The sequence below is a fragment of the Penicillium concentricum genome, assembly GCF_028827145.1.
Source record: "Penicillium concentricum strain IBT 3081 chromosome Unknown utg000006l_segment0_segment0, whole genome shotgun sequence".
Lineage (NCBI taxonomy): Eukaryota > Fungi > Ascomycota > Eurotiomycetes > Eurotiales > Aspergillaceae > Penicillium > Penicillium concentricum.
The window spans coordinates 2,784,824-2,807,843 of record NW_026622759.1 but is presented as its reverse complement, the minus strand read 5'-3'; the positions used below and the strand labels follow the sequence as shown (position 1 = coordinate 2,807,843).

Genomic DNA, 23,020 nt, shown 5'->3' with positions numbered 1-23,020 from the left:
CTACATCGTCAAGGATAGACGTCGTGTGCGCCGACTATTCTTGTGGAGAATACATTGAAATTAGAATCATCAATGTTTTGCTTTTGAATGGCCAAATTATTGCTCTCCATGACACGCCAACCATTATGATTTGTTGTGACTCCATGAAAAAAGAAATGCCCGCCCCCCAAAGATATAAAAAAACATATGCAAGAACGGAACAAGAACGAAAAATAAAGCTGCTACGGAGTACACTCGCAGAGCTTGGGCATAAATATGCCCTAGTCTAAACAAACAAATAGTCTTCCCAGACAGGGGGAGGTGAGACATTCAAGTCGCATATGAGAATGCAATGCGTAATCCAGCCGGCTGGATCAAAGAAACGGCCACTTATAGGAAATAAGCGGTGAGGGAAAGCCAGCCAAGAATCATATGTTGGCTCTATCGACGACTTCAACTTTCTCAGCTTGGTCGACTGTCTCAGCTTGGGCTTTCAAGTGACCCTGAGTAGAATCCACGGCGTCTTTCATGGGCTGGCCAGCCGGGCCTTCAGTAGAGCCTTGCGCTTCTGCACCGTCCACAATTTGATCGGTAGCCAGGGGCTTGGACTGGGAGCCATCTTTTTGCTCGGCTCGCTCTTGTTCTTCTTTTTCGCGAGCCAGTCGCTCCACCTCCATTTGTTCCATGTGTCGAAGGTCATCGACACTGGGCTCGTATAGATGCCAAATAGTGTAATGTGGCAGCCCAATCACTGAGAATTTCATCCGCTTAGCCATCTAGGAAACATTAGCAATTGTAACCCCAATCTCGTTGATTACTGTCTTACCTTGCCAAACCCTTCCGTCTCGGCATGCTTCTCGAAACTGAAGGCTGGGAAGTGCACACCAGCACGGAATACCCGTGCCTTCGCCAGGATACTGACACCTCCGATCCCGTCGAGCTCCATCTCCATGTCTGGATCGCCGTATGGATCGCGGAGGTAGGCAAGGTGGGGCCTCCATGTAGCGTACTCGGCATATCCTTCCACGATGACAGCGTCCTCATCCAAGGTATCCGCAAGCGCCAATGCAGTCTCAGATTCTTGCCAGGAGTTCAGATCGTAAGGCTGCTCTCCGCCAAGCCAGTCTGGAAGCGGACGCCAAACATCTACAAAGAAAGCCAATTAGTATAGATCCGGACACTCAGACAACAGCCATCACTTACTCGGAACTGTAACATCCTTGTTGTGCCGCATTAGATCCTCAATGATTGTGAACGGAGCAGTCTCCACGTCCGCATCTCTCCAGTAGACCCAGCTGTGAGTTGGGCGCAGCGTTGCGCTCAGCAACCAATTCCTAGCCTGTGCCATCAGCTTGCGTCGGTTGGCCTGCGCCTCAAATCCGTGTCGACTTTCCACGTCCTGTTGGACTTTCTGCCCAAAATCCTTCTGGATCACGGAGATCTCGCCAAAGGGCATTTTCGGGTCCGGGTCATTTTGTATATCCTCCAACATGCGCGACAGCATGCCTAGGGTGTCATCCCGAGAGTCCGATACCAAAAATGCCAGATCAATTAGGTGGTGTGGGTATGTGAGGTTTCGAAGGTGCGAGAAAAACATCGGGAGATGCGACGAGGCATCTCGGAGCGGGGTGCACATCAGGACACGCTCTCCGCGTTCCCAACCCTTCTCCGTGCCTTGCACTTCTGATAAATCATAATATCGGACCGTCTGTAGGTGTAGATCTCCGGGGTAAGAGAGAAGGCCGAGCGAGATGGTGGGGAGGATGGCAGCGCGCCAGGATGGGAAAATCAAGAGGAATAGCACTAGCGACACACCGCCAAGGAGGCAGAGACGCTGGAAGAGCTGTCGGCGTCTCCGGAGGGCAGGTTGTGAACGAGGCTGGAACCTGGGGACGAAGGCATACTAGTCAGTCTTGATTTCAAGCTTCACGATGATGACAGGGCTCCAAGCTCGAGCAATAAAGAGCGAGCCGCTTAACTCGGACTTGGATGGTCGGCTTACCTGTTCGGTGAGATTGAAAACGCAGACCCCCTGGGGTAGGCAGAGTGGCCCTTTTCAAGGACGTGGCGGTTCATCACGGGCGCTGTCACAGGCCGTCGCGGTGCTTATGTTAGGGGCCAAGAACTGTTGGAGTGGCCGGAGACCCTGACAACGCCGATCTGTTTTGAAAAGGCCAGTTATAGAATGAAAGAAATGAAAGTCTCAAGAACAGATTGAAATTGAAAAGAATCGGAAGCCAAAGAAGATAAGACTTGATGTGATCCAAGGTCTCACACTGTTGTGGTTCTCACCAAATCCGGTCATCCGCTTGCAGTCATGCCTATCCCCCTGTAGATGAGATTATAGGTACTTTAGAACATAATTTGAGGTTAAAATACATAAAAGATCATAAATGCTTTTGGCCAATTGGATTCGCTAATTTTGTATACAAAGAATTCCCCCAATGCTAAAATATGTAGATTATTTTGTCCCTTCACAGTGAAAGAGTAGGAGGCGAGATCATGCTCAATTGAGGTCGAAGAGGAGCAGGAGAATCCATCTCCTTTGTTTCCATTTCAATCATTTGCATCATCTGCAGTAATAACTTGTTCACCTTTCCCTCATCGCGCAAGCTCGGCAAGACGGATGCGGCTTCGTAATCGGTATCGAGAATAAAGTAGCGTTCCTTTTGCCAGATCTCCACCGTATCGACGTGGAATGCGACTCTGGCGATCGCCTTGGCTGGAACACTGACCTTGTTCATGGAGCTTCGGGATACCATGCGCAGGAATGGCCGAAGCCCGGACCGAGTCTGGTGTGCGACTCTGACCGACATAGGCGCCCCGGTCCGCAGGTTGCTCGGGCCAGTCATGCCTCCTGGATCCAAAGTGAAGACGTCAAGCGATATATTCCCGGTCTATATTTAGATTTGATTAGTAAATTGGAAATCGGGAGATCCGAAATGTCAACTTACCCAGATCAAGCTCCGCCTCAATGCATATAATGCAACACTCCCCATTAACTTGCTGCTTCCAAAACGAATATTTTCTTCCTTTGCGCTCAGCGCAGTTCCCGGTTGCCTTCCATTTCTTCCATTGTCGCTGTCAAAGTAATCCAATCTCCCGGAAGATGTCGCAGAACAGCCGATGTTGATCACCTTAGCTCCGCCTTTTGGTGTACCGTCTCCAGCCCGGAAAGCCTCGAGCAGTCCAATAGTCAATAAAAATGGAGATAGACAATTGGTCTGATACACAGGGTCATAGCCGTCTGATGTGAGGTCATCAATAACGTAAGATGTAGCGACAGCAGAGTGAATCAGACTGGTCACAGGCGGAATGTCTCTGTAGCGAACACGATCGACGGTAGTTCTGGCGAAAGATGCCACAGATTTCAGATCTGTCAGATCCAGAGCGAGAACCTCGATCGACCTGGGGCCGATCAAGCGGATCTTCCCCATCAGTTCGCGGACATCGTCGGTCCTTATATCTCGTGCCGTCAATAATAAATGGACGAAAGGTTGCTTCTTTGCGATTTCGATGGCGATCCCTGAACCCAATAACCCATTTCCGCCAGTGATAATAACCGTTTCCGTAAGTGGTGTACCCATAATGCCGGCACTTTTGTTAGGCAAGAATCTCGGGTATAACGTAGGCAGGGTTCCACAGTAGGAAAAAAACGTGGTCAAAAGAGTAGTTGTACTGGATATTCGATTCCAATTATAGGGATGGTATAAAACAAGGGAATATTGACAAAGGGAATTATAACTAAAAAAAAAAGGAGTTGTCAAAGCGAGGCCTAAGTGTTATATACCTAAAGAAGTATCTAAAAATTCTCCCGCCCCATCCCTTATGGATCCACGCATGAGCCAATGAATTATATTGGGCATGAGCGGTGTCATCCATGGATGTCTCAGCTCACGGCTGAGGCGTGATTTTCCAGAAAATGACTGGATCAATCAGATGCGAACACTGGCAACGTGCTACTTTGATATCAAATAATGTCCAGGAACCCTATGATCTTCTGATCTTCCTGCCTGATGCGTGGCACGGCGACTAAATTTTTGGGGGGGGGGAGTACCCTTGCAGTAAGTGCCGCGTAAAATTAGAACGAAAAACTATAGGGATCGACACTTGATACTGAGGTAGGTTAGTTCGCACCATTGGCGTATTTGTGCCGCAAACCCATTTCCCGATCAATCCTGGATCATCCCGACTACTCCGTACTCCGTATTAGAGATCTAGGCAATGTCCCGAATACTGATTATTAGTACGGAGTACTAGGTCTATAATCGAGCCATTGCCCGCACGTTTAGCCGGGAGGCGTCAAGTAAAACATAGTATTTCCCCACTGCCAGCAATGCCATCTAATACCGCCAAGGGTCTGTGATCACTCCACGCTGTAATATTGCATACCGTTTCTATGTTTATCATAGTAATTTGTTATTGAGCTTACGGTTTTTACATTTGGACCCAGATTAATTGTTAAGTTAGGTTTAACATAAATGTCTCGAAAGTGCACTAACGTTTCGTGGAACAAAGTACTCCGTAAAGAAAGAAAAGAAATACAATGGGAGTTTCAGAATGACAGCGCCACTGGGGCTGTTTAAGGCCTAGAGGATACACCATATGTCATACCACTAGGTCATTGCACCTGTGATTTCTCATGGTAACCAATTCAACCTCCTTGGGGGTTTAAAATGCAGTGCGAATTAAAGTTGGATTTCAAGTCCTATTTAAAGATTCTCTTCGAAATATTGTCTTGGTTAGATATAGTATTTCTAATTGTATCTGATGAGATCCAATGAAAAATGAATGGCAATAAATATGCCAATGGCTCGGCTTATGATAAATTACTATTATTGTTCAAGGCTCCAATCGACTCTGCCAAAAAGTTGCATCTCAGGCAAGATCCGACTTGCCGTTACCCGGTCTAGTCGCACCATCCCCATTTTATATCGCGTGGCTAGCATGTATAAAGCTTGGCGCATAGAGTAGTTATGTAGACTAATCCACGAATATATGCAATGGAAATTAAAATTTGAATTACACCGCAGAGCTACCAGTATGAGCTAACCGCATTCATGCAGAAATGTCAACCAGGATCTTTACATGCTTATCCCTCTCCCCGATAAGAGCTTTGAATCCCTTCTCATCCACATCCTCCATTCGGATCTTACTAGTAATCATCGGGTGAGGCTGAATACTACCTATACCAAAGAAGAAAGAGGTCAGTAGAGGGCACCTACCTAATTAGGAAGCACAATAGATTGGGTAGCGGCCAAGCATACCGGAAGCAATTGCGTCAATCACAGCTTCGAAGTCCCCATCATCATAAACAATAGCCCCTATTATATGCCTCTCATAAAGCACAACAGCAAGAGCATCAATACTAGGCTTCTGTTCCCACATGGAAACAATGACCGTCGTCCCCCGCACCCGAAGACCAGCCATCGCAGTATCGAGCCCAGCCTGAACCCCGGAACACTCGAATGCAACAGCTGCACCCACATTCCCTGTCAAAACACGTATTTGCGTAACCGCATCCACATCAACGGGATCAAGGACCTCGGTGGCGCCCTGGGTCAGGGCAAATGCTCGTCGCCGCTCAGAAACCTCCACGGCAATGATTGATGTAATACCTTTGGCTTTCAATACCTGAATAATAGCCAGTCCGATTGGTCCAGCTCCAACGACAAGTACTGTATCATTTGTCTGCAGAGGACTGCGGCTTACGGCGTGCCATGCGACGGCAAGAGGTTCCACCAGAGCTGTATCACCACCCTATCGTCAGAGCTGAAACAAGTTGAACAGAACTTGAAACGGAGAAGTCTCTTCTTACCACCGATATCGAGGGGAATGGAATCGGGCAACATAATTGCATGTCTGCTGTCCACGACTATGTGGTCCGATAAGCCACCTGCCTGACCTTGTGGCCGTCAATATCGAGACATGGTTATAGATCATAGCATGGCTTACTGCTGAACCCGATGAATCCCTGTTTCTCGCAGGAATTGAATCTGCCCATTGAACAGCTCGAACACGTAGCGTCGAAGAGGTTAGGCTTGACCGCAACCCGATCCCCAACCTTGAACCCTACAACGCCTGGGCCAACCTCTTCGACTGTACCACTGAATTCATGGCCCAGGGTGGTCGGCAGCTTGTCTCCGGTTAATGGGTGCGGGGTGACAGGGACAATCAATGGGCCAGTAAGATACTCATGAATATCTGGGTTGCATTAGAAGTAACTAGTTAACGGTGGCTGTTAAACGCGCTACTTACCACTGCCACATATTCCGACAAAGGCAGGTCGAATCTGTTAACATCAAGGCTCGTTGTTAGCGAATCAGCCTCGGAAGTAACGTTACGAAAGCTACTAGTAATGCTAAGCTTGCCTTGACCTGGCCACTACCACAAACTGGTTCTTCGACCTCGTCAATGCGGATATCACCTCGTCCATGGAATCGTACAGCTCTCATGATGGGTCTCGTGTCAACGGGTGAGTTTGTTGGGGTGTTGTAAATTGGACCGAATAATGGAGTCTGCGTATGGAAATAAAGTGAGGCGAAGTAATTTATTGGGAGATTAAAATGTTACACAGATATAAAATACATATCCAAGGTCCCAAATCAATATGAGTGATACCCTCGGTTAGGCAGAGTTACTAGGAAGAACCCCTCTCGGCGAAACCCCGCGAAGTACAAGGTGTCGTTCATCTGAACTGGGAGAATAAATCAATGGCGAAACTTCTGCTTATTATTTGCCACGATCTGTGCAACAGGGTTTGATGCATATGACCTAGGCCACTCTGCGGAGGTGCCCGATGTAGAGGGACAAGTCTGACGCATATCTCCACCAATACGAATAGTGCTCATAACAGATCATTTTAGACAAAATAAATAGAACCAAGTAGACACAGATCCAAAACCAATCGAATTCGTTGCTTGAGAGACCAGCTCCAATTTTCGAGTATCAAACTATGTATCCCTGCTCTTGCGAGTCAGAAGACCCTTCAAAGCATCCGTTTCGCCTTCCAGCTTCGAACACCGAAGTCTCCAATCATCTCTTTCCTGCCGGACTTTCTCCAGCTCGGCTTCAAGCTCCTTCATCCGATCCACGCGTCTCTGCCGACATCTCCGCGCCGCGAGGGTGTTGAGCTTCCGCTTTTCCACCCGTGACGAATCGACGCGGCCTAGAGCATCATCGCCCTGGGAAGTAGCGGGGCTGGAGAGAGAAGTCGAGATGGGAGCAGGGAATTGAGAGACTGGGGAAGGATGCGAGTGGCCATCTTGTAAATGTTAGAAACTAAATCTCATTTGAGTTGATTGGAAAATATAATCCCACCTTGTGAATTGGCGGAGCTAGGAGCAAGAGACGCAGAAACATATTGCTGGTGCTCGATTGATCCGGAATCCGAAAGGGAGTTGAAAGCAGAGGTAGACCCATACCCAAGGTCCATGACGGGGACATCGCCACCGTCATAGCCAGGAGGGTATGGCGTCGGATGATTCACAGATATGAAATTCCAGTCAGTATCAACAAAGGACAGATCGGGTTCTGCCCAGAGTGCCGACTCGTGCGTGAGGGTATCAAAGGATTGACAGACTGGCACAGCCGAGGGAAAGCCTTCCAACGGCGGTGCCAGTGATGAGAGGAGGTCGTTGTCGCTGTACGGATGAAGATTCGCCCATGGCGAATATTCAGCAGGCCCTTGATGGCGTTCCTGCGTGCCGGTGCTGGGCGGGTTGGAACCAGTGGAAGGAGGTCTGGATCGCTGCCGCGGCGCTGGAACAACTGCAGGCGGACATCGCTGGATTTCTTAAACGGGCCTTTGCAGACCCGTGACGCTCTATATGAAGATGATGAAGGAAGTACCCTAGGGTAACTGTGTATGGGGGTCGACTCTATAGGAGTCCTGAGGAAGAAATTGAAGGACAAGGCCAGACCATATAAAAGAATCGGGGACCAAGGGATGAACCGCAGCACCACCTGGGCCCACAATAAGCAACACGTGATTGGTTGTTTATCTGCTGTTCCCCCACGACTCATTATGACTCATTTTAGCGTGGCTCAATTGACCAATCATAGATGATATTGAGATACGCTAATGCCGTTTAGGATAAGTGGAATACACCCGTTACATTCAATTGTTTTACGCCCCTCTTGGATTGGAATTATGCATAAGAGACCTTATGGCCAAGACCCTTTACTGAATAGGACATATTTGAGAGTGATTACAAGATTGAACTTTAGACAAACTTTGCATATAAGCTTAGAATGACTATGGTCCATACCACCCCTCATACCAAGGTATCATACCAAGGATGATCGGCTCTACAGCCTTCAAATATGAAAGACTGTGATAATAGCAATACCTTCCTTAAACACGCGTCTACCACATCGATCTCAGGTTTTTTCACAATATGTCGTTGGCCAATCCTGTGTCATTGAATCCCACGATAATCAAAACAGCATACAGGCTTGTTGGGTACCTCTATGCAGACCCTGCATGTTTCCTTTAAGTTCAAGTCTAATAAGGTGGAGTTGGTTTATTTCATTGTTATGAATTATTCGGAGCCAGGGCAAACCAGTCTTAGCAGCTCTAGTGTGTCGATTTCCACCATTCGAAACCCTACACCGAACCAATTCCCCTTTCCGAAGTTATGGTTGACCTATAAAAAACGAGTGCAATAGGCAGCGCGGGGCTTTCTCAAAGCCGCCAAGCGAATATTCGCGACAGATGCTTTTCATGATTGGAAGAGACAGGTCTTCACAACATCAATACTAGATCTCCCTAACTAGTAACGAGTTGCTATAGCTTATTGCAGCTCAGATACTAGAAAAGACTCTCGCGAGACTCTCTCACTTAAATCGCCGTGTCTCCGGCATGGCTTTAGAAGGTGGTTCTGTTGGGAAATCATATCGTTAATTTCTCCTGGACACGCTCTTGGACAACCTGCAGAATTCCGCTAGTATAGGCCGGCCATGGACAACTAGGCATAAATCTGTCGAAGAGGTCCTCAAGCGAGGAGCTGATCCGAATTGTCCCAGTGATGACGAATTCCTTCTCGGATTAAACCTTGGGCGCATTCCCATACTGTTCGTCGCTATTTGTGGTTCCAGTTCGGTTTGCTGTCAAATGTTGCGGGGTGCGACTGGATGGATGCACCGCGCATACGAAGATTTCTTACAAAGAGAAAACGTCAAGAATGTTCAGCTTTTGCTCAAATACGGAGCTGATCCAAATACCCACATATCCGACAAAACATCGGCACTTCATCTGACTGTCTCCCTGTGCACATCCATGGGCAAGCCATATATTGTAAGAGAATTGATTAAATATGGCGCCGATGCAAACGCAATTGGACCCCATAGACAAACGCCTCTCCACATGGCCCTTTGTCGAAATAAGTGTCCTTTCTCCCACAGTCCTTGCAAAACTACGATCAAAGCGCTTCTTCAAGCTCCAGGTATTGACCTCAACCTGCGTGGCGAGAATGGCTGTACGCCCTTGAGCATTGCTGCCAGCGTTACCAGGGCCACCTCTGCTTGGTTTGTGAAAGAGGTGCTGATATCAATTCCCAAGACATTGACGGGAAAACGGCACTTTATCGCTCGGTAGAGAGTAGGAATTTTGCAGTTGCCGAACTGTTGCTGTCACAAAGTCACATCAACCCGAATCTCAATCCTACGTACTTGCCCTTGTTTTTCGCCGTTTCGCATAACATGACAGCGATGGTGGAGAGATTGCTAAGTACAAAGGCAACCGACCCAAGCCGGAAAGATAGCAATGGGCGTTTTGCCTTGACATTGCCAACTTCGGGGGAGATAATCAGGCTACTCGTCCAAGCTAGTGCCGAGCTGGACATCCCAGATAGCACGGGTCTGAGAGCACGGGAAACGATCTTCCGGGCTAACATCAACCTTGAGAAACTCATGAACTCCAAGCAAGAAAAGAAGAGAAAAAGAAAAAGAATAAGAGACGACGACAGAAACCAAGTTGCTAGCTAGTAGAGGGTTGTTAGAATCGTTTAGTTGGGCCTAATTTCTCAATTTAATTTTTAAGGAATTCCAATATCTTCAGAGGAACATGTATAGGAAGTACCGATTGAGAATAGCTCCTCATGACTACATTATGACCACAGTCTCTTTATAGAGTTCAGACAGAATCATGATCAGTCCTTCACCAACCCCGACAACCTTTGCAACCTCCAGAAAGCGCAGAAATACTATCTGGCAAGATGACAAAATCAACCGCGAGACTTCCAAAACTTCCAGCAGAAGCGATCCGTTTGCTTTCAAACAGAGAAATCGGGGACTGCTCTTTTTCATCCTGATCAGAGAGCTTTGGTTACATTTATTGCGCAGAACTATGACACTAGGTCCACACTCACAAGATCTGCTACTCAATCGGACAATGATAATGCCTGATATCCTAGAATATGGACACACAAGGAGCACCGAGTGAAAAAAGCGATTCAAAAAATGGCCAATCTAGCCTCGCCGCTGCTGGAACAAAGTTGGTGATCACAACTTGAGGCAAAATCAATCATCGAGCTGATGCTGCTTATTGGGTGTGAGCTTCCAGACAACGAGCTTTACAATCTTTGCCGAGCAAATCATGGTCTCTATCACTTCTTGATTGGATTTCTTTGCAAGCGTGGTATGCAGGACTTGCGTGCATTTGAACGAAGCCTGCGAAGGAATAAGAAAGAATCATTCATCAAGGCAATCGAAACACTCTCTGATGCCCCGGAGACAGCGTGGAGTGAACATCAAACCCGATTGCACTACATGGTGAACAACAGAAACGTCAAGTTGATACAGCTATTAGTTTCTAAAGACGGCTTCCTCGGATGCGCATTAAGGAAACTCGCCCAAAAAGCACTACATGAAAGTTGGGGAAGACATGAGAAAGACGACTGGAAATCGACCGAAAGTTGCTTGAAGTGGGGAGTTGACCCCAACTATCGTTTTCGAGACGGCTCTTCTTGGATGTGCAATGTAATCCAATCATCGACACATACCTACATATACAATATATGGGAACTGGACATTACACAGGAAAAACAAGAATGATTGTACCGGGATGTCAAGCTGCTGCTTGCCCACTTGCCCATGGGGCCGACCCGAATGCTGTGGCGTCCCTAGCAGAAATGAATTCGATGCTTCATTTAGCATGCCTACATTATCAACCCAAAATTGTGCAGGCATTGCTCGAAGCGGGAGGAGACCCCAATGCAAAAGACGTTAGCGGCCGCACCCCCTGGCGTATGCTATTCGAACGATACAAGCCGAAGTCAAGTGATCGGGATACTCTGCTTGATGTTCTTCTTGCAGACTCAAGAGTCAATATTGATGAGCGAGACAATGATGGTCGTACGCTACTGGGAATTGCTGCAAGTTGTAGATGCAAGGTATCGGTCGTTCTGAAATTCGCTAAGAAGGTTGTTCGCATGCCAGACGAGGTCGATATCAATTCTCAAGACAACCAGGGGATAACACCGCTTTGTCGCTCCATCGCTATCAACAATTATGATATAACTCGTCTCATCCCAGCGCAGAACAGGCTTGATCCCAATCTCGGACCAAGGGATGCTTTTCCATTATTGATTGCTGTTGGTCTTAATCAGCAACAGACAGTGGAACATTTGCTAGATTCGAAGCGACTCGACGTCAACAAGCAAACTAGCCAAGGGAAAACTGCTCTGTCAAAAGCCCTTAATGTGGGCAATAGGGAAGTCATCAAGATGCTTGCTAAAGCTGGTGCCAATCCGGATATTGGAATGAGCGAGGGGAAAACACCTCGGCAGCAGGCGTTGGCAGCAGGTATTCGTGTCAAATGGAAGACTCGCCCGGTATAAGTTGAATATGAAATACTCTTTTGCTTGCTCTTTTGCTTTCCCCTTGCTTGATACACCGTGATTGATAGACCGTAGTGAAACAAGCAAAACAGACGGAGTTTCATGTTAGCTAGAAATCACCAAACATTGTGGAAATAGGCGGTAAACTTCCTCTAACAAGCAGATTAATCCCTGTAAAAAGGAATTTACTAGTATCTAAATCAAAATTGCAGCTTCATAGCACAGTTTCTGGTCGATGCTATGTATAGTGGGGATGTAATAGCAATTTGTTTGTCCTCTTGATTCAGTTTCGACAGAGATCGGGATGTAGACATTGAAACTGCTATAGAACCATTCCTTCACGTTGCTCAACTAGCAAGGGTCTATGCAACATAAGATAAGGCAATATAACACAGGGTCAACTGCTGAAGATGAAATAAATAGATATATCCGCTGTTGAGGATAGTCTAGTCCAAGGAGCTTGTCTTCCTCTTCTTGGAAGCTAACTTTGACGTTGTAGTCTTCCGATGGTGGGATATGGTGGGACATTGAAATGTCGTAATCAACAGGTCCTTTTAACACAGACAATGAGACGTCGAGGTCAAATCCTCTAGTAACAGGCCTGTCTACTAAGGGCAGCTCCCCGGCAACCGCTGAGTCAGCAAACACAGCACGGCCAGGAAAAAAAAAAGCATCCAAAGACAATTGGAATATTAATTAAAACAAGTAATTGCACCAGATCCCTATATAAAAGGGATCGTCGTCAAATTGAATTCCCTCAGGTCGACCCTATTGCGGGCCCGACTGGCAACCCCGCGGGTCCTGACACAAATCCGTGCCCCTCCTCGATTTTCTCTTCTTCCACTCCCAACCACTCAACGAACATACACCATGGCGACGGCAGCAGCTCCCGAGACCTCTCTCCTCTCTCTTCTCTACCGGTCGTATCCCGCCGTAGTCTCTCCCGATTCGACCGAACCCGACTACCTCCACGCTTCGGCCAAGATCTTCCCCCAGGTCACCTTCAATGAGGCAGAGGAAGCCGACATCAAGCAATGGCTCAACGCTGTCTCCGGCCTGAAGAATTCTCTCGCCAATGACCAAAAGGACGTCACTACGGGAATCCTCGACCAGCTGAACACCCACCTGGCCACCCGCACCACCCTCCTCGGCGCGAAGCCCTCGGTCGCCGATATTGCCATCTACGCTCTCCTCGCCCCCATCGTTGAGAAATGGACTCCCGAAGAGCGCACCGGAGAAAAGGGTTACCACCACATCGTGCGTCACGTCGACTTCGTGCAGAACGGCCGTCTGTTCTCGCTCCAAATTCCCGAGGAGGAGAAGATCGCCATCGACCTGAACGATGTCAAGTTCGTTCCCAAGCCCGTCGACCCCAAGGAGGAGAAAGAGCGCAAGAAGCGTGAGAAGGCCAGCGCCCAGAACCCAGATGCCAACAACGAGTCCAAGCCCCTCGTCATCGGCCAAGGCAAGGCTGACCAAGCTGCCAAGGCCCAGACCCAGGCCGGTGCCGACGGCGCCCCCGTGAAGACCAACAAGAAGGAAAAGAAGGAGAAGAAGGAGAAAGCTCCCAAGCCCGCTCCTGCCCCTGCTGCTCCCCCGGCCCCATCACTGATTGACCTGCGTGTCGGACACATCCTTCGCGCGATCAACCACCCCAACGCGGACTCCCTGTACGTGTCCACCATCGACTGCGGCGACGCCCCTGGCAGCGACAACACCTCTCTCGATGAGGAGACCGGCAAGACCGTGCGAACTGTGTGCTCCGGATTGAACGGTTTGATCCCGCTCGAGGAGATGCAGGGCCGCAAGATCGTTGCCGTGTGCAACCTGAAGCCCGTGACCATGCGTGGCGTCAAATCCTGCGCTATGGTTCTCGCTGCGTCCCCCCGGTGTTGCGGAGGGCGAGGACTCGCACGCCGGTCCCGTCGAGCTCGTTAACCCCCCTGCTGATGCTCCTGCCGGTGAGCGTATCAGCTTCGAGGGCTGGAACGATGGCCAGCCTGAGAAGCAGCTTAACCCCAAGAAGAAGGTCTGGGAGACTTTCCAGCCGGGTTTCACTACCACTGCCGACCGCGAGGTTGCCTTTGATAGCAGTGCTGTTCCCTCTGTCCATGGACAGGAGGGCAAGCCTGCTCTTGGAAAGCTGGTTGCTGCCTCCGGTGGTGTCTGTACTGTTAAGAGCTTGACTAATGCTACTGTGCGGTAAGGGATGTGAAGGTATTAGGTATATCTGAAAATAAAACTAAACGCATACCCATGAGAATATGAAGAAATCAAAATTTCCGAGTTCGTACTATTTTTGTGCATATTAATGAAATGTCTTCCTCTCTGCATGCCAACACATGAAAAAGTTGAATTATGGGTTTCATTTTTCTAATCTGTACATTATCACACAACTTGAAGAGTTGATAGATCTCAGAATGTTTTGCTTAAACAGGCGCCGCGAATCCCAGAGAAGGCCCGCGTTGATCAAAGACCACAAACAATGCCTTCAAGAACACATCGCCATAGATCGCCATGCTTGAACTTCCGCTCGACTGAAGGCCGCCATAGCACACTATCAAAGAGAAAAAAAGGTTAGCTCAGAACTCATACTTGAAGTAGCTTGAACGGAAAAAAGGCCTCTCTCACCTGTTTCACCAGTAGTCGTATTGGTTCCAACCTCGGACCAATTCATGAACGATCCTGGGATGGTAGCCGAATAACCTTTCCCAATCGCAACGGATAGGCTGGGCATGCTCGAAGTGCAGGGGAAGATATACCCGTTGGCATTATTGGCGTATATAGCGCCATCGACTTGCTTATAGTACGCCTCCGCAACCTCAGGGCTAGCCATCATGAGCGAGGTGCCAGTGTCAGCAATGGCGGTGGGCGCCTCGGTGACCGGGTGCAAGGGGCCTCCTCCTATGGCGTATTGTGCCGAGTCGAACTGCCAGAATCCTTTGGATGAATCCACACTGACATTGGCCATGACGCCTCGATACTTGCTATGATCAACAGTTCCAAATTCATACTCTCCGACGCCATTGCTGAGCAGTCGAACGGTGAAGACTGGCTCGCTGAGGCTGGGGGCGACGTTGTCGAAGAACGTATTCTGTGAAACTGGTGTGACGGTGTTGATTGAAGAAAATCCCAGACCGACGAGTCCGTTAGACTTAGTGTCATCCGCGAATGTTTGCGAAATATCCGTCGGAAGGCCGAATGATTGCCCGGCGACTTTGACACCGCCAATCGAGACATCATCCTTGCCTACTCCCCCGGTGGCATAGGACGAGTCGCCGTACTTGATCTCGAATGTGCTGTTGTTGAGTTCTTCGAAAGTGGTGGATTTGCTCGGTTCATAGACTTCTCGGCTGCTTCGCAGAGACTTTGGAAGTCTCGAGCTCAACACCCACCTATATGGCAATTGGTTAGTTTGGAATATTCATTATGTGAGCTGGAGTATGGAAGATGTCGCTAGCCAGCCAATCTTCCAAAGGAACAACAACACAAAACTTACATATCAGCAGAGCCGCTATCAAAATTCAGATCGAAGGTTTGACCTCCAATATTGACCGGCGAGACAAATTCTACGTCTCCGTCAACAGAAGTGGCATCCACGGCGCCCGTCTGTTCAGAATTCACCACTTCTTCCTTTGCAATTTTCACGGAGGCGGTAGTGGCATGCTTGGTGTCGAAAGGCTGGAAGTCGCTTACATCCACACCATTGAGAGTTGTTGCATCAATTCCGAACTTGCGGTATGCCTTGCGCAGTGCCGCGGGTCCATGGGTAACGTCGCCATGGCGCTTGACTCTCTCCACCTTGAAGGACCGGCCTTGAAGGTGATTTAGAGGAGCCACGGGCATGGAAAGAGCATTGAAGCCCAACGAAAAGAAAACAGCAAGAAAAAGAATGAATTGCATGTTGCCCAAAGCCCCAACTGGGGATATCAAAATCGGAAAAAAGAGTGATTAGATCAGGGCCGGCCTGTAGAATTGATATTAAAGAATGCGATGGACAAGAAACACAAGACAAAACCAAAAAAATGTGAATTTTCGGTAGCTCTGCAGAGCTGTAAGGGCAGACTTGTTCTGAATGAATGGAGGACAATGCCCAATGTCTCAAAATGAACGTCAGCAGGCAGTAGTCCTGACTCGAATACCTGCAGCCAAGAATGGAAAAGAAAGAAGAATACAATGTGTACAATGTGAACAATGCAGAAGAGAAGAAAACAATGAGAGAAGCAAAAATAATATATCAAAGCAAAAAACAAGACAAGAGACAAAGTGAAACTTCATATGGGCAGAAAATAACCCTAAAGGCAAGAGTGACCCGAAAGCAGTACGTATATTGTAGTGCAAGCGTTTGTTTCTGTCTGACATATCCGCCTATCGGAGGCAATTACTGCACTGCCAAACCCTTGGCCTAAGCTGGGCATGCTTCACAGACACCATCAGTCCCAGGCCAGGACGTATACTCCGCGTGTCAGGAGGTAAGGGGCATCGGGAGTAGCGCCTGACGGGGTACGGAGTACGGAGATATCTATGTACGGAATAGCAGGGTACCCTGTAATTTGTCTGTTACTACGCGACGTCTTATATAAGTGGGGGGATTCCCCTGGGCGCGTGGGTTTGGCACCTGAGACCTGAGGGCCTGTGGAGTGTCGTTTGTTGATCCTGAAACAAGGTCCAGCGGGTAGAGGCCCAATCATGCAGGCTGTACAACGCACTTGAAACATATTAAAGAGGTGATAGAGATCTCTCTGTGACATGTTAAGTGTGGCTTACTTTTTTATTTTCTTGAGCTTTGCTTCTCTGCCTATTGAAACAATGGCATTGAATGTTGGCATACTACTCCAACAATAGGATCTTTACATTGATCTTCGGCCGATCAAACTGTTGAGTATAACCAATGTTAATTAAAGATCTGATCATAACCTTTGTGTAATTAGTTTATAGTTTAAGTGGTGTAAGCCTTGTAGGTAAACCCCATTTCTCCAAAGTATTGATCCACTCCATATATATATTCTTACATCTTTTCCGATTACCACTTGTGACATTATATATAAAAATTTGATCGGATTTGTAAAGAGAAGGCAAAGGAAACATAGAATGTTAATCACTGGCCTTGGGATACTGTCTCTAAACCGATTCAAAAACCCAAACCAGAACGGCATTAATATGAGATAGGCCCTGTGTTTGCCATTAGAACGGCTCGGAGTACAAGGCTTGAAGGCGCATCTACATGCCTGGTCAAGAAAACAAGTGCATTGCTTCGTACAAGCAAATCTCAACAATCTACGATGTAGTCTTGAGAGTCTCAAGAAGGTACAAACATGAGATGTGATTGAACTTGATAGTATGCAAGAATCAATGTAATTCAACACCATACAATGTCATAACTCTCCGGGAGTCCCCCCAAAGGGCAATAAAAGAAATACAGAGCCAAAAGATATGAAAGGAGAGTAAAAATGAAAGCATTTTAAGTGCATAATGGTCTAGACTCGCACACCGCGAGAGACCCCCAAGGATATCGATTTCAAACAGAAACAACTCCCATCCCATGGTTTCGCTACCAGACCCAACCAGCCACATACCAGTGGCAAGGAAGCGTTGTTCACAAATCCCCAAATTCGATGTACAGAGAAACAATCCGTAAAAGATGAGAAAAGTAGAAGGTAACAAAGCAATAAAAAACAACCCAAGATATTCAACAGTGCCCAAGCAATGCAGACGTGTATCGTTTCCGCCTCTAGATCCTTGAAAATGATATCCATTCCCGCCCCGGTAAAAAAAACCCAAACAAAGAGATCGTAGAAAGAAAATAAGTGCCACAGCGTAGGTGTATCTGGCAAAGTCGTTTGGACGCAAAACCCTCCCAGAAAAAACAAGGTAAAATCAACTCCAAAGGTCATGGACATGCAACGTCAAGTAGCAATGTCACTGCACGTGTGTTCTGTACATCATCGGTGGCCCGACCGGAAAAAAGAAACATAGGCCGAAGAAAGTATTCGTCCCTCCCTGAGAGACGAAAAGAGGTATCGTAGGAAAAGGATGCAAGGTATTGAATCGCAGGCGCCGTCGCTCGCAACAAGCTAAGAGTATCGCAAAGGATCTAGGATATGAGGCGAAGGTGGTCGTAATCGGCGAAGAGGAGAGTGTATGTACAGGTCGGTTTTTTGTTTTCGAATTTTTGATGATTTTTTTTTGGTCGCCGTGTTCGTGGAACAAATATTTTTCCAGGTTGTGTGTCGTGTCGAATGCAATAGACGTATCGAACAAGAATGCAAGTGGAGAAAAAAAAGAAACATTATGACCTGCGATTAAGGGACCCCGATGATGCAGAACAGCTGAAATAACGTGCAATGGACGAATGGAGATGTAGGGTGCCTACGACTTTGGCAGATGGCACCCTTACCATCGACGCTGAGCATTCTGCATCATCGCGGGCGTGATCGATGAAGGGGGGCTCGACAAGGTCATTCCAGTCGAAGGGTTGATAATCGGAATGACTTTGCGGGTCCGGTTCGCAGGTTGCTGCTGCTGGTAGTTGACATGATTAGGGTTGCCGGCAACACCAGGGTGAACGTATGAGTTGGTTTGAGCGGGGGACAAAGAGATGGACGGGGTCACCTGCTGCACCGGTTGGATTTGGTGCTGCAGAGGTGAGGTGTCCGGCGAGCCGCTGGAGAGAGAAGAGCGGTCGGAAGCGGAGTGGATGGAGTGCAGCTAGAGATTATAAAGTCAGTAAGACTGTCCCCTTAAATGGTTTATCCAAATTGAGATTGGCGATCTTCAAGGGGTGATGGATAAGGGGGGGTTCGAAAATTCGCCGATCAAAACGTACATCATCCTCAGTCAGGAGACCCGGGCAAAACTCGAGGTCGTCATCCAGATCAAAAGACCGACCAGCCTCGAATCTTGCACGGAAGGCTGTCACAGCCGGGGCTTCCGCCAATTCCCGCATACTCTTGACTCCTCGGAACTGACGCTGAGCATTCTGCGAGGCCATCTTTGGGGCACGACGAGAGCGCCCATGGTGGGTATTTGCTGCAGATTGCATGTGAGCACCATGGTGAGGATGTTGCTGGTGTTGCTGGTGTTGGTTATAGAAGTAGGCAGACATTGTGTAAGAAGCCAAAACTCGAAGGTGAGAAGATGGAAGATAAGAAAGTTACAAAAAAAAACGAGAATATAAAAATATAGGAGGAAAGATCGAGATTGAAAGGAGGAAGGATTAATGAGAAGAGTGTGTGGGAAGAGGCGAAGGAGAAAAAGAGGGGAGGGGTGTGTTATGGGGATGGTATGGATACTGTTATTACCATTTATTACCATCTAAGGGAGTTGATAAAGTGTTTGATATGAATAATTACAGTTATGTATTGTCATAAATGGAAAAGACACTTACATCGACGCACCAACCAGACCAAAGCGCTAAGAGAGTGGCAATAGCCTCAAAACCAATGATAACTCGCAGATCCTCAAAAATGGAACCCTTCAACGGCCCACCAAAATACTTCAAAAACCTGACGTCGATTGGAACGTTAGAATCTCTAATGACAGAACCATCTAGCACAATGACGATTGTAACATAATCTTCTATCTAGATCCGACGTTGCCGACACCTTTCTTTTCTTATATACCCGAAATAGTGAAGTCTGTAGTAAATCCTTAGAGGGAAAAGCTGAAGTTTTCTCAGCCCTTCGGATCCCTTAGCTGCAGGCTGTGCATTGGCTTTGCCTTCCCAGGAACATTCCCCCTCTATTCCCCCCTATAGGGTGCCCGAATCGGCAGTGGCTGCTGATCTTGCTTTGATCGGCTCCCCCGTACGAATTCCCCAATCCTTCGACACGCAGCGCAAAGACCCCTCCAAAAAAACCTTGTTGGTCTCGAGACACACAGCTGCAGATGAACCCGCCTATTATTGGTAGGGGACCTTGAGATCCTACCTTATCAGCTCACACCCTTCCAAATCGGAGTTCATCAATGCGGAATCCGGACTAGGGCAGGGGCCTAAGGCGCTTTCCTGCCTTCTTCGCTGGGTAGCATTGCCTACCCGTGACTCACTACATATTTATGCGACCGAATAAAAATCAAATATGAGTTCCCACTATTCAACGTGTGGCGATATACTTTTTACGCCTGGGAGCTATTTCCGTTTCCATTCATGTCCTTCTGTCCCTGATTGGGATATGCCCTGAAAATACTCTCTCGGCGCCTACTGGAACATAACCCTGTTGCATGATGTGCCGACCTTCCCTCCAGTGATAACTTCCATTTCTATTACACGGCGCCGAATGGGACCAAGCCCAAAACTCTACTAGAAACAACGTCCCACCGTAAGCCTCTCCAGTTGTCGGGTTCACCGCCCCTTTCGCTATTTGGAGCATCTCACGAGGCGCAGTCGCACTGCCGAGATCGGATCTATCACATATTGTACCCCGTAAACGTTGCGAAGCTTGAATCATGCAGCTGATCTATCCAGCGTCTGTGCAGGTTGCATGATTTTGTGTCTGAGATCGTGGGGGTTCCGATGCACGAAATATGTAATTCAATAGACTATCCGCGATCCGATCCCCGGATACACCGCGCAAGGGACTTGCAAATACCAACTATTTTAGCCCTGGTTGAATTGCAAATATATCTTTATTATACATCGTGGCAAATGTTTCTGTCCGAGTTGGAAGATGGGTTCAAAACTCTGGGTGATATTGAAATCGCGATTTGCGGAGTCGAGGTCCTTGTTGCACAGACGGCATGACAACAAGACAAAGGAATAAGTCTAGATTCTTACATACTTTTAAAACATTATTTTGATTTTATCTTTATTACACTTGATTCGGGAATGACTTGATTCGGGAATGCCCTTGATATGGAATCCAAGAAAAGTGCATGCCTTATTTGTCACAAACATCCTATCGTGACTAGCGTTTAATATTTCTATACGTGTAGACATATCTTGTAATTTGACCTCTTGAAACAGAGTTTGATCAAAGCTGGCATATACCGTAATGCGCTGGGACTAATGTGATCACAGAGATAGGCAGGAACTCGTGGGCATTCGACCCAATCCAATGGACAATCCATTTTATATGTACCGTGGAGCAGTAGAGTGTTGTACCGTCGAACGTTGTTATGGCCTGATGCCTCCATGAAGCCATAGATTGGGAAGGCGCGATGTCCCCACCTGCGAGTATCCCTTTCAATTTTCTCTTCTTGTTATGACCCGTATCTCTTCAGATATAGTTGCTACAAATGAGGTTTGGGTGTAATAGAGATACGTGCAGAGACAATTCAGGGACTGGACGAAATCCGATTTACGGGATGCTGGCTCTGAGTAGCAGAAGAGCACTTTGCCTTCCCCAGTAGATTAGTGCCGATGGGTTGAATGTGAATGTGAATGGCTGGCAGTGTAAAAGTAAGAATACCCGGCTTCTCAGTTTAACATCTATAAAGTAGCACAATACAGGACAATCAACTTGGATATCCTATAGTAGACAGACATAAATACTCAATTAAGCCTCTGATTGTTTGTTGCTCAACCCTTCCAAAGTTGCTCACCCATTCCCGTTCACTCATTGATCCTATCTTTCATACAATTTTGTTGCTGGAGCACCATGGCATCGCAACATTCGGAAACTGTCCATACCCCAGAGAAGTCACAAAGAAATGTGCTAGTCGTGGGTGCAGGCCCAGTTGGGCTTGCTATTGCGCTGAGACTTGCGCTAGCTGGTATCGTGGCCGACGTGGTAAAAAAGGAATCAAGGCTAGGTGAGGAACCGCGTGCTGTGGCTTATTACGCGAGCGCACTGATTACCCTGGATAAGATGGGGGTGATACCGGATATAGAGAAGGCAGGGTTTTTTTTTTCAGAGGGATTTTGCTGGCGTAAGCTGATCCGCAACGATGGACAGGGAGGTTACACAATGGGTGACATGATCGCTCGTTTGTCTATTCCTCGAGATACAAAAGAGCCCCATGATGTCGGTGGCATCTTGTATCTGCCGCAGAGAGAGCTGACCAAGTTGTTGTTCGAGAAAGCAACCGCAACGGGCTTGGTTACTGTGTATTTTGAAGAGACCCTGGTAGAAATTGAGCAGAATGCTTCAGGCGTCGACGCCACGACCAGGAGAGGCGATACCGAGACAATATTCCAAGCATCATATCTAGTGGGTGCTGATGGCGGCCAGTCGACTACCAGGAAGCTTTTGGATATTCCTCTGAAAGGACACAGCTGGTCAGAGAAACTAATATCCATCGACTTGCTATTCGAGGATCCAAATCTCGACACTAAGTTCCCAACCCAGTTCATTGTGCACCCGATATACTGGGGTATTATCACTCCATTTAAACCCGTTGAAGCTGGAAAACGGACCTTAGACCGATGTGCTATCAGCTTGAACCCAGAAGATCAGACGCCAGTTGACGGAATAAATTCAATCGCCCATGTCACGTCTCTTCTGGGAAAAATGCTTCCTGGCCCCAGGCCAATTAACGTAGAAGTAATCAAGTCTTCTCTCTATCGGATCCATCAATTATGTGCTTCTACATTCCGAAGGGGAAAATGTGTGCTCGCGGGAGATGCAGCTCATCTTAATTAATAACGTTAGTTCTTCATCCCTTTCATGATATGTCTTTGATACTCACTTCATCACTACTAGCCCATGGGTGGTATCGGACTTTCAACAGGACTGATTGACTCGGAAGCTCTATGCGATATCCTCGAGATGGTTATTCTTGAAGGGGAGTCGTCCGACCTGCTGGACATATATGCGAACGAGAGGGAAAAGGCATTTCAGATAGTCGTTGATCCTCAGAGCAAGCAGAATAAACTTCGAGTCCAAAGTGACCCCGACTTCGCCCACGAGAATTGGTTGCTCCGTCAACTGAACAGTGCATCTCCCAAGTTTTTGGAAGAGATTGGATTGCCATTTTTCCAGCAGTGGAGAGTGGATATGAAGGAGATAGTCTCACATTTATCGTACTGTTCTTTTGTTTTCCCCAAGTTTATCCAATGTCACACATCACCGCGCTTGTCTTCAGACTGTAAGCTGATCCCCGCTATAATTTGACCTGGAACCTTATTGGCAGCCATATCTTGCCAGGTAGATAAGCAGCAAGAAGTATCCAAAAAAAGGGGGGAAAGTCGTCAAAACTAGAGTGGGTATACGTGGATCAACTGCCTATCTGGAATACCGAGACATCGATATAAAAGGGTTGTG

At 47.6% G+C, this 23,020-nt stretch overlaps 10 protein-coding genes across 10 annotated transcripts; 4 read left to right on the top strand and 6 right to left on the bottom strand.

The window, feature by feature from the left end:
* Positions 1-407: 407 nt before the first annotated feature.
* Positions 408-2,055, bottom strand: N7517_011303 (ANP1/MMN9/VAN1 family protein; the record flags this gene model as incomplete). The annotated part of the gene is made up of 4 exons (XM_056729026.1): positions 408-755; positions 806-1,125; positions 1,183-1,865; positions 1,982-2,055. The coding sequence occupies 4 exons, from the start codon at positions 2,053-2,055 to the stop codon at positions 408-410; spliced, it is 1,425 nt and encodes a 474-aa protein (XP_056574841.1).
* Positions 2,056-2,453: 398 nt separating this feature from the next.
* N7517_011302 (glycosyltransferase family protein) lies at positions 2,454-3,566 on the bottom strand (the record flags this gene model as incomplete). The annotated part of the gene is made up of 2 exons (XM_056729025.1): positions 2,454-2,876; positions 2,934-3,566. The coding sequence occupies 2 exons, from the start codon at positions 3,564-3,566 to the stop codon at positions 2,454-2,456; spliced, it is 1,056 nt and encodes a 351-aa protein (XP_056574840.1).
* Positions 3,567-5,037: 1,471 nt separating this feature from the next.
* On the bottom strand, positions 5,038-6,434 carry N7517_011301 (2,3-butanediol dehydrogenase; the record flags this gene model as incomplete). Its single annotated transcript, XM_056729024.1, has 6 exons — positions 5,038-5,165; positions 5,247-5,726; positions 5,798-5,854; positions 5,935-6,183; positions 6,238-6,271; positions 6,324-6,434. 6 exons carry the CDS (start codon positions 6,432-6,434, stop codon positions 5,038-5,040), a joined length of 1,059 nt encoding a protein of 352 aa, XP_056574839.1.
* A 498-nt stretch (positions 6,435-6,932) lies between these two features.
* On the bottom strand, positions 6,933-8,177 carry N7517_011300 (bZIP transcription factor JlbA/IDI-4; the record flags this gene model as incomplete). Its single annotated transcript, XM_056729023.1, has 3 exons — positions 6,933-7,243; positions 7,300-7,765; positions 8,166-8,177. 3 exons carry the CDS (start codon positions 8,175-8,177, stop codon positions 6,933-6,935), a joined length of 789 nt encoding a protein of 262 aa, XP_056574838.1.
* A 665-nt stretch (positions 8,178-8,842) lies between these two features.
* N7517_011299 (ankyrin repeat domain-containing protein) lies at positions 8,843-10,386 on the top strand (the record flags this gene model as incomplete). The annotated part of the gene is given in 4 exon segments (XM_056729022.1): positions 8,843-8,879; positions 8,934-9,573; positions 9,585-9,838; positions 10,301-10,386. The coding sequence occupies 4 exon segments, from the start codon at positions 8,843-8,845 to the stop codon at positions 10,384-10,386; spliced, it is 1,017 nt and encodes a 338-aa protein (XP_056574837.1).
* Positions 10,387-11,030: 644 nt separating this feature from the next.
* On the top strand, positions 11,031-11,819 carry N7517_011298 (ankyrin repeat domain-containing protein; the record flags this gene model as incomplete). The annotated part of the gene is made up of 1 exon (XM_056729021.1): positions 11,031-11,819. One exon carries the CDS (start codon positions 11,031-11,033, stop codon positions 11,817-11,819), a length of 789 nt encoding a protein of 262 aa, XP_056574836.1.
* An 870-nt stretch (positions 11,820-12,689) lies between these two features.
* On the top strand, positions 12,690-14,025 carry N7517_011297 (putative cofactor for methionyl- and glutamyl-tRNA synthetases; the record flags this gene model as incomplete). Its single annotated transcript, XM_056729020.1, has 2 exons — positions 12,690-13,688; positions 13,720-14,025. 2 exons carry the CDS (start codon positions 12,690-12,692, stop codon positions 14,023-14,025), a joined length of 1,305 nt encoding a protein of 434 aa, XP_056574835.1.
* A 223-nt stretch (positions 14,026-14,248) lies between these two features.
* N7517_011296 (pepsin-like aspartic protease) lies at positions 14,249-15,665 on the bottom strand (the record flags this gene model as incomplete). The annotated part of the gene is made up of 3 exons (XM_056729019.1): positions 14,249-14,376; positions 14,451-15,214; positions 15,319-15,665. The coding sequence occupies 3 exons, from the start codon at positions 15,663-15,665 to the stop codon at positions 14,249-14,251; spliced, it is 1,239 nt and encodes a 412-aa protein (XP_056574834.1).
* A 2,547-nt stretch (positions 15,666-18,212) lies between these two features.
* Positions 18,213-18,924, bottom strand: N7517_011295 (DUF4452 domain-containing protein; the record flags this gene model as incomplete). Its single annotated transcript, XM_056729018.1, has 2 exons — positions 18,213-18,527; positions 18,646-18,924. The coding sequence occupies 2 exons, from the start codon at positions 18,922-18,924 to the stop codon at positions 18,213-18,215; spliced, it is 594 nt and encodes a 197-aa protein (XP_056574833.1).
* A 2,491-nt stretch (positions 18,925-21,415) lies between these two features.
* N7517_011294 (FAD-dependent oxidoreductase) lies at positions 21,416-22,870 on the top strand (the record flags this gene model as incomplete). The annotated part of the gene is made up of 2 exons (XM_056729017.1): positions 21,416-22,219; positions 22,460-22,870. The coding sequence occupies 2 exons, from the start codon at positions 21,416-21,418 to the stop codon at positions 22,868-22,870; spliced, it is 1,215 nt and encodes a 404-aa protein (XP_056574832.1).
* Positions 22,871-23,020: the final 150 nt, after the last annotated feature.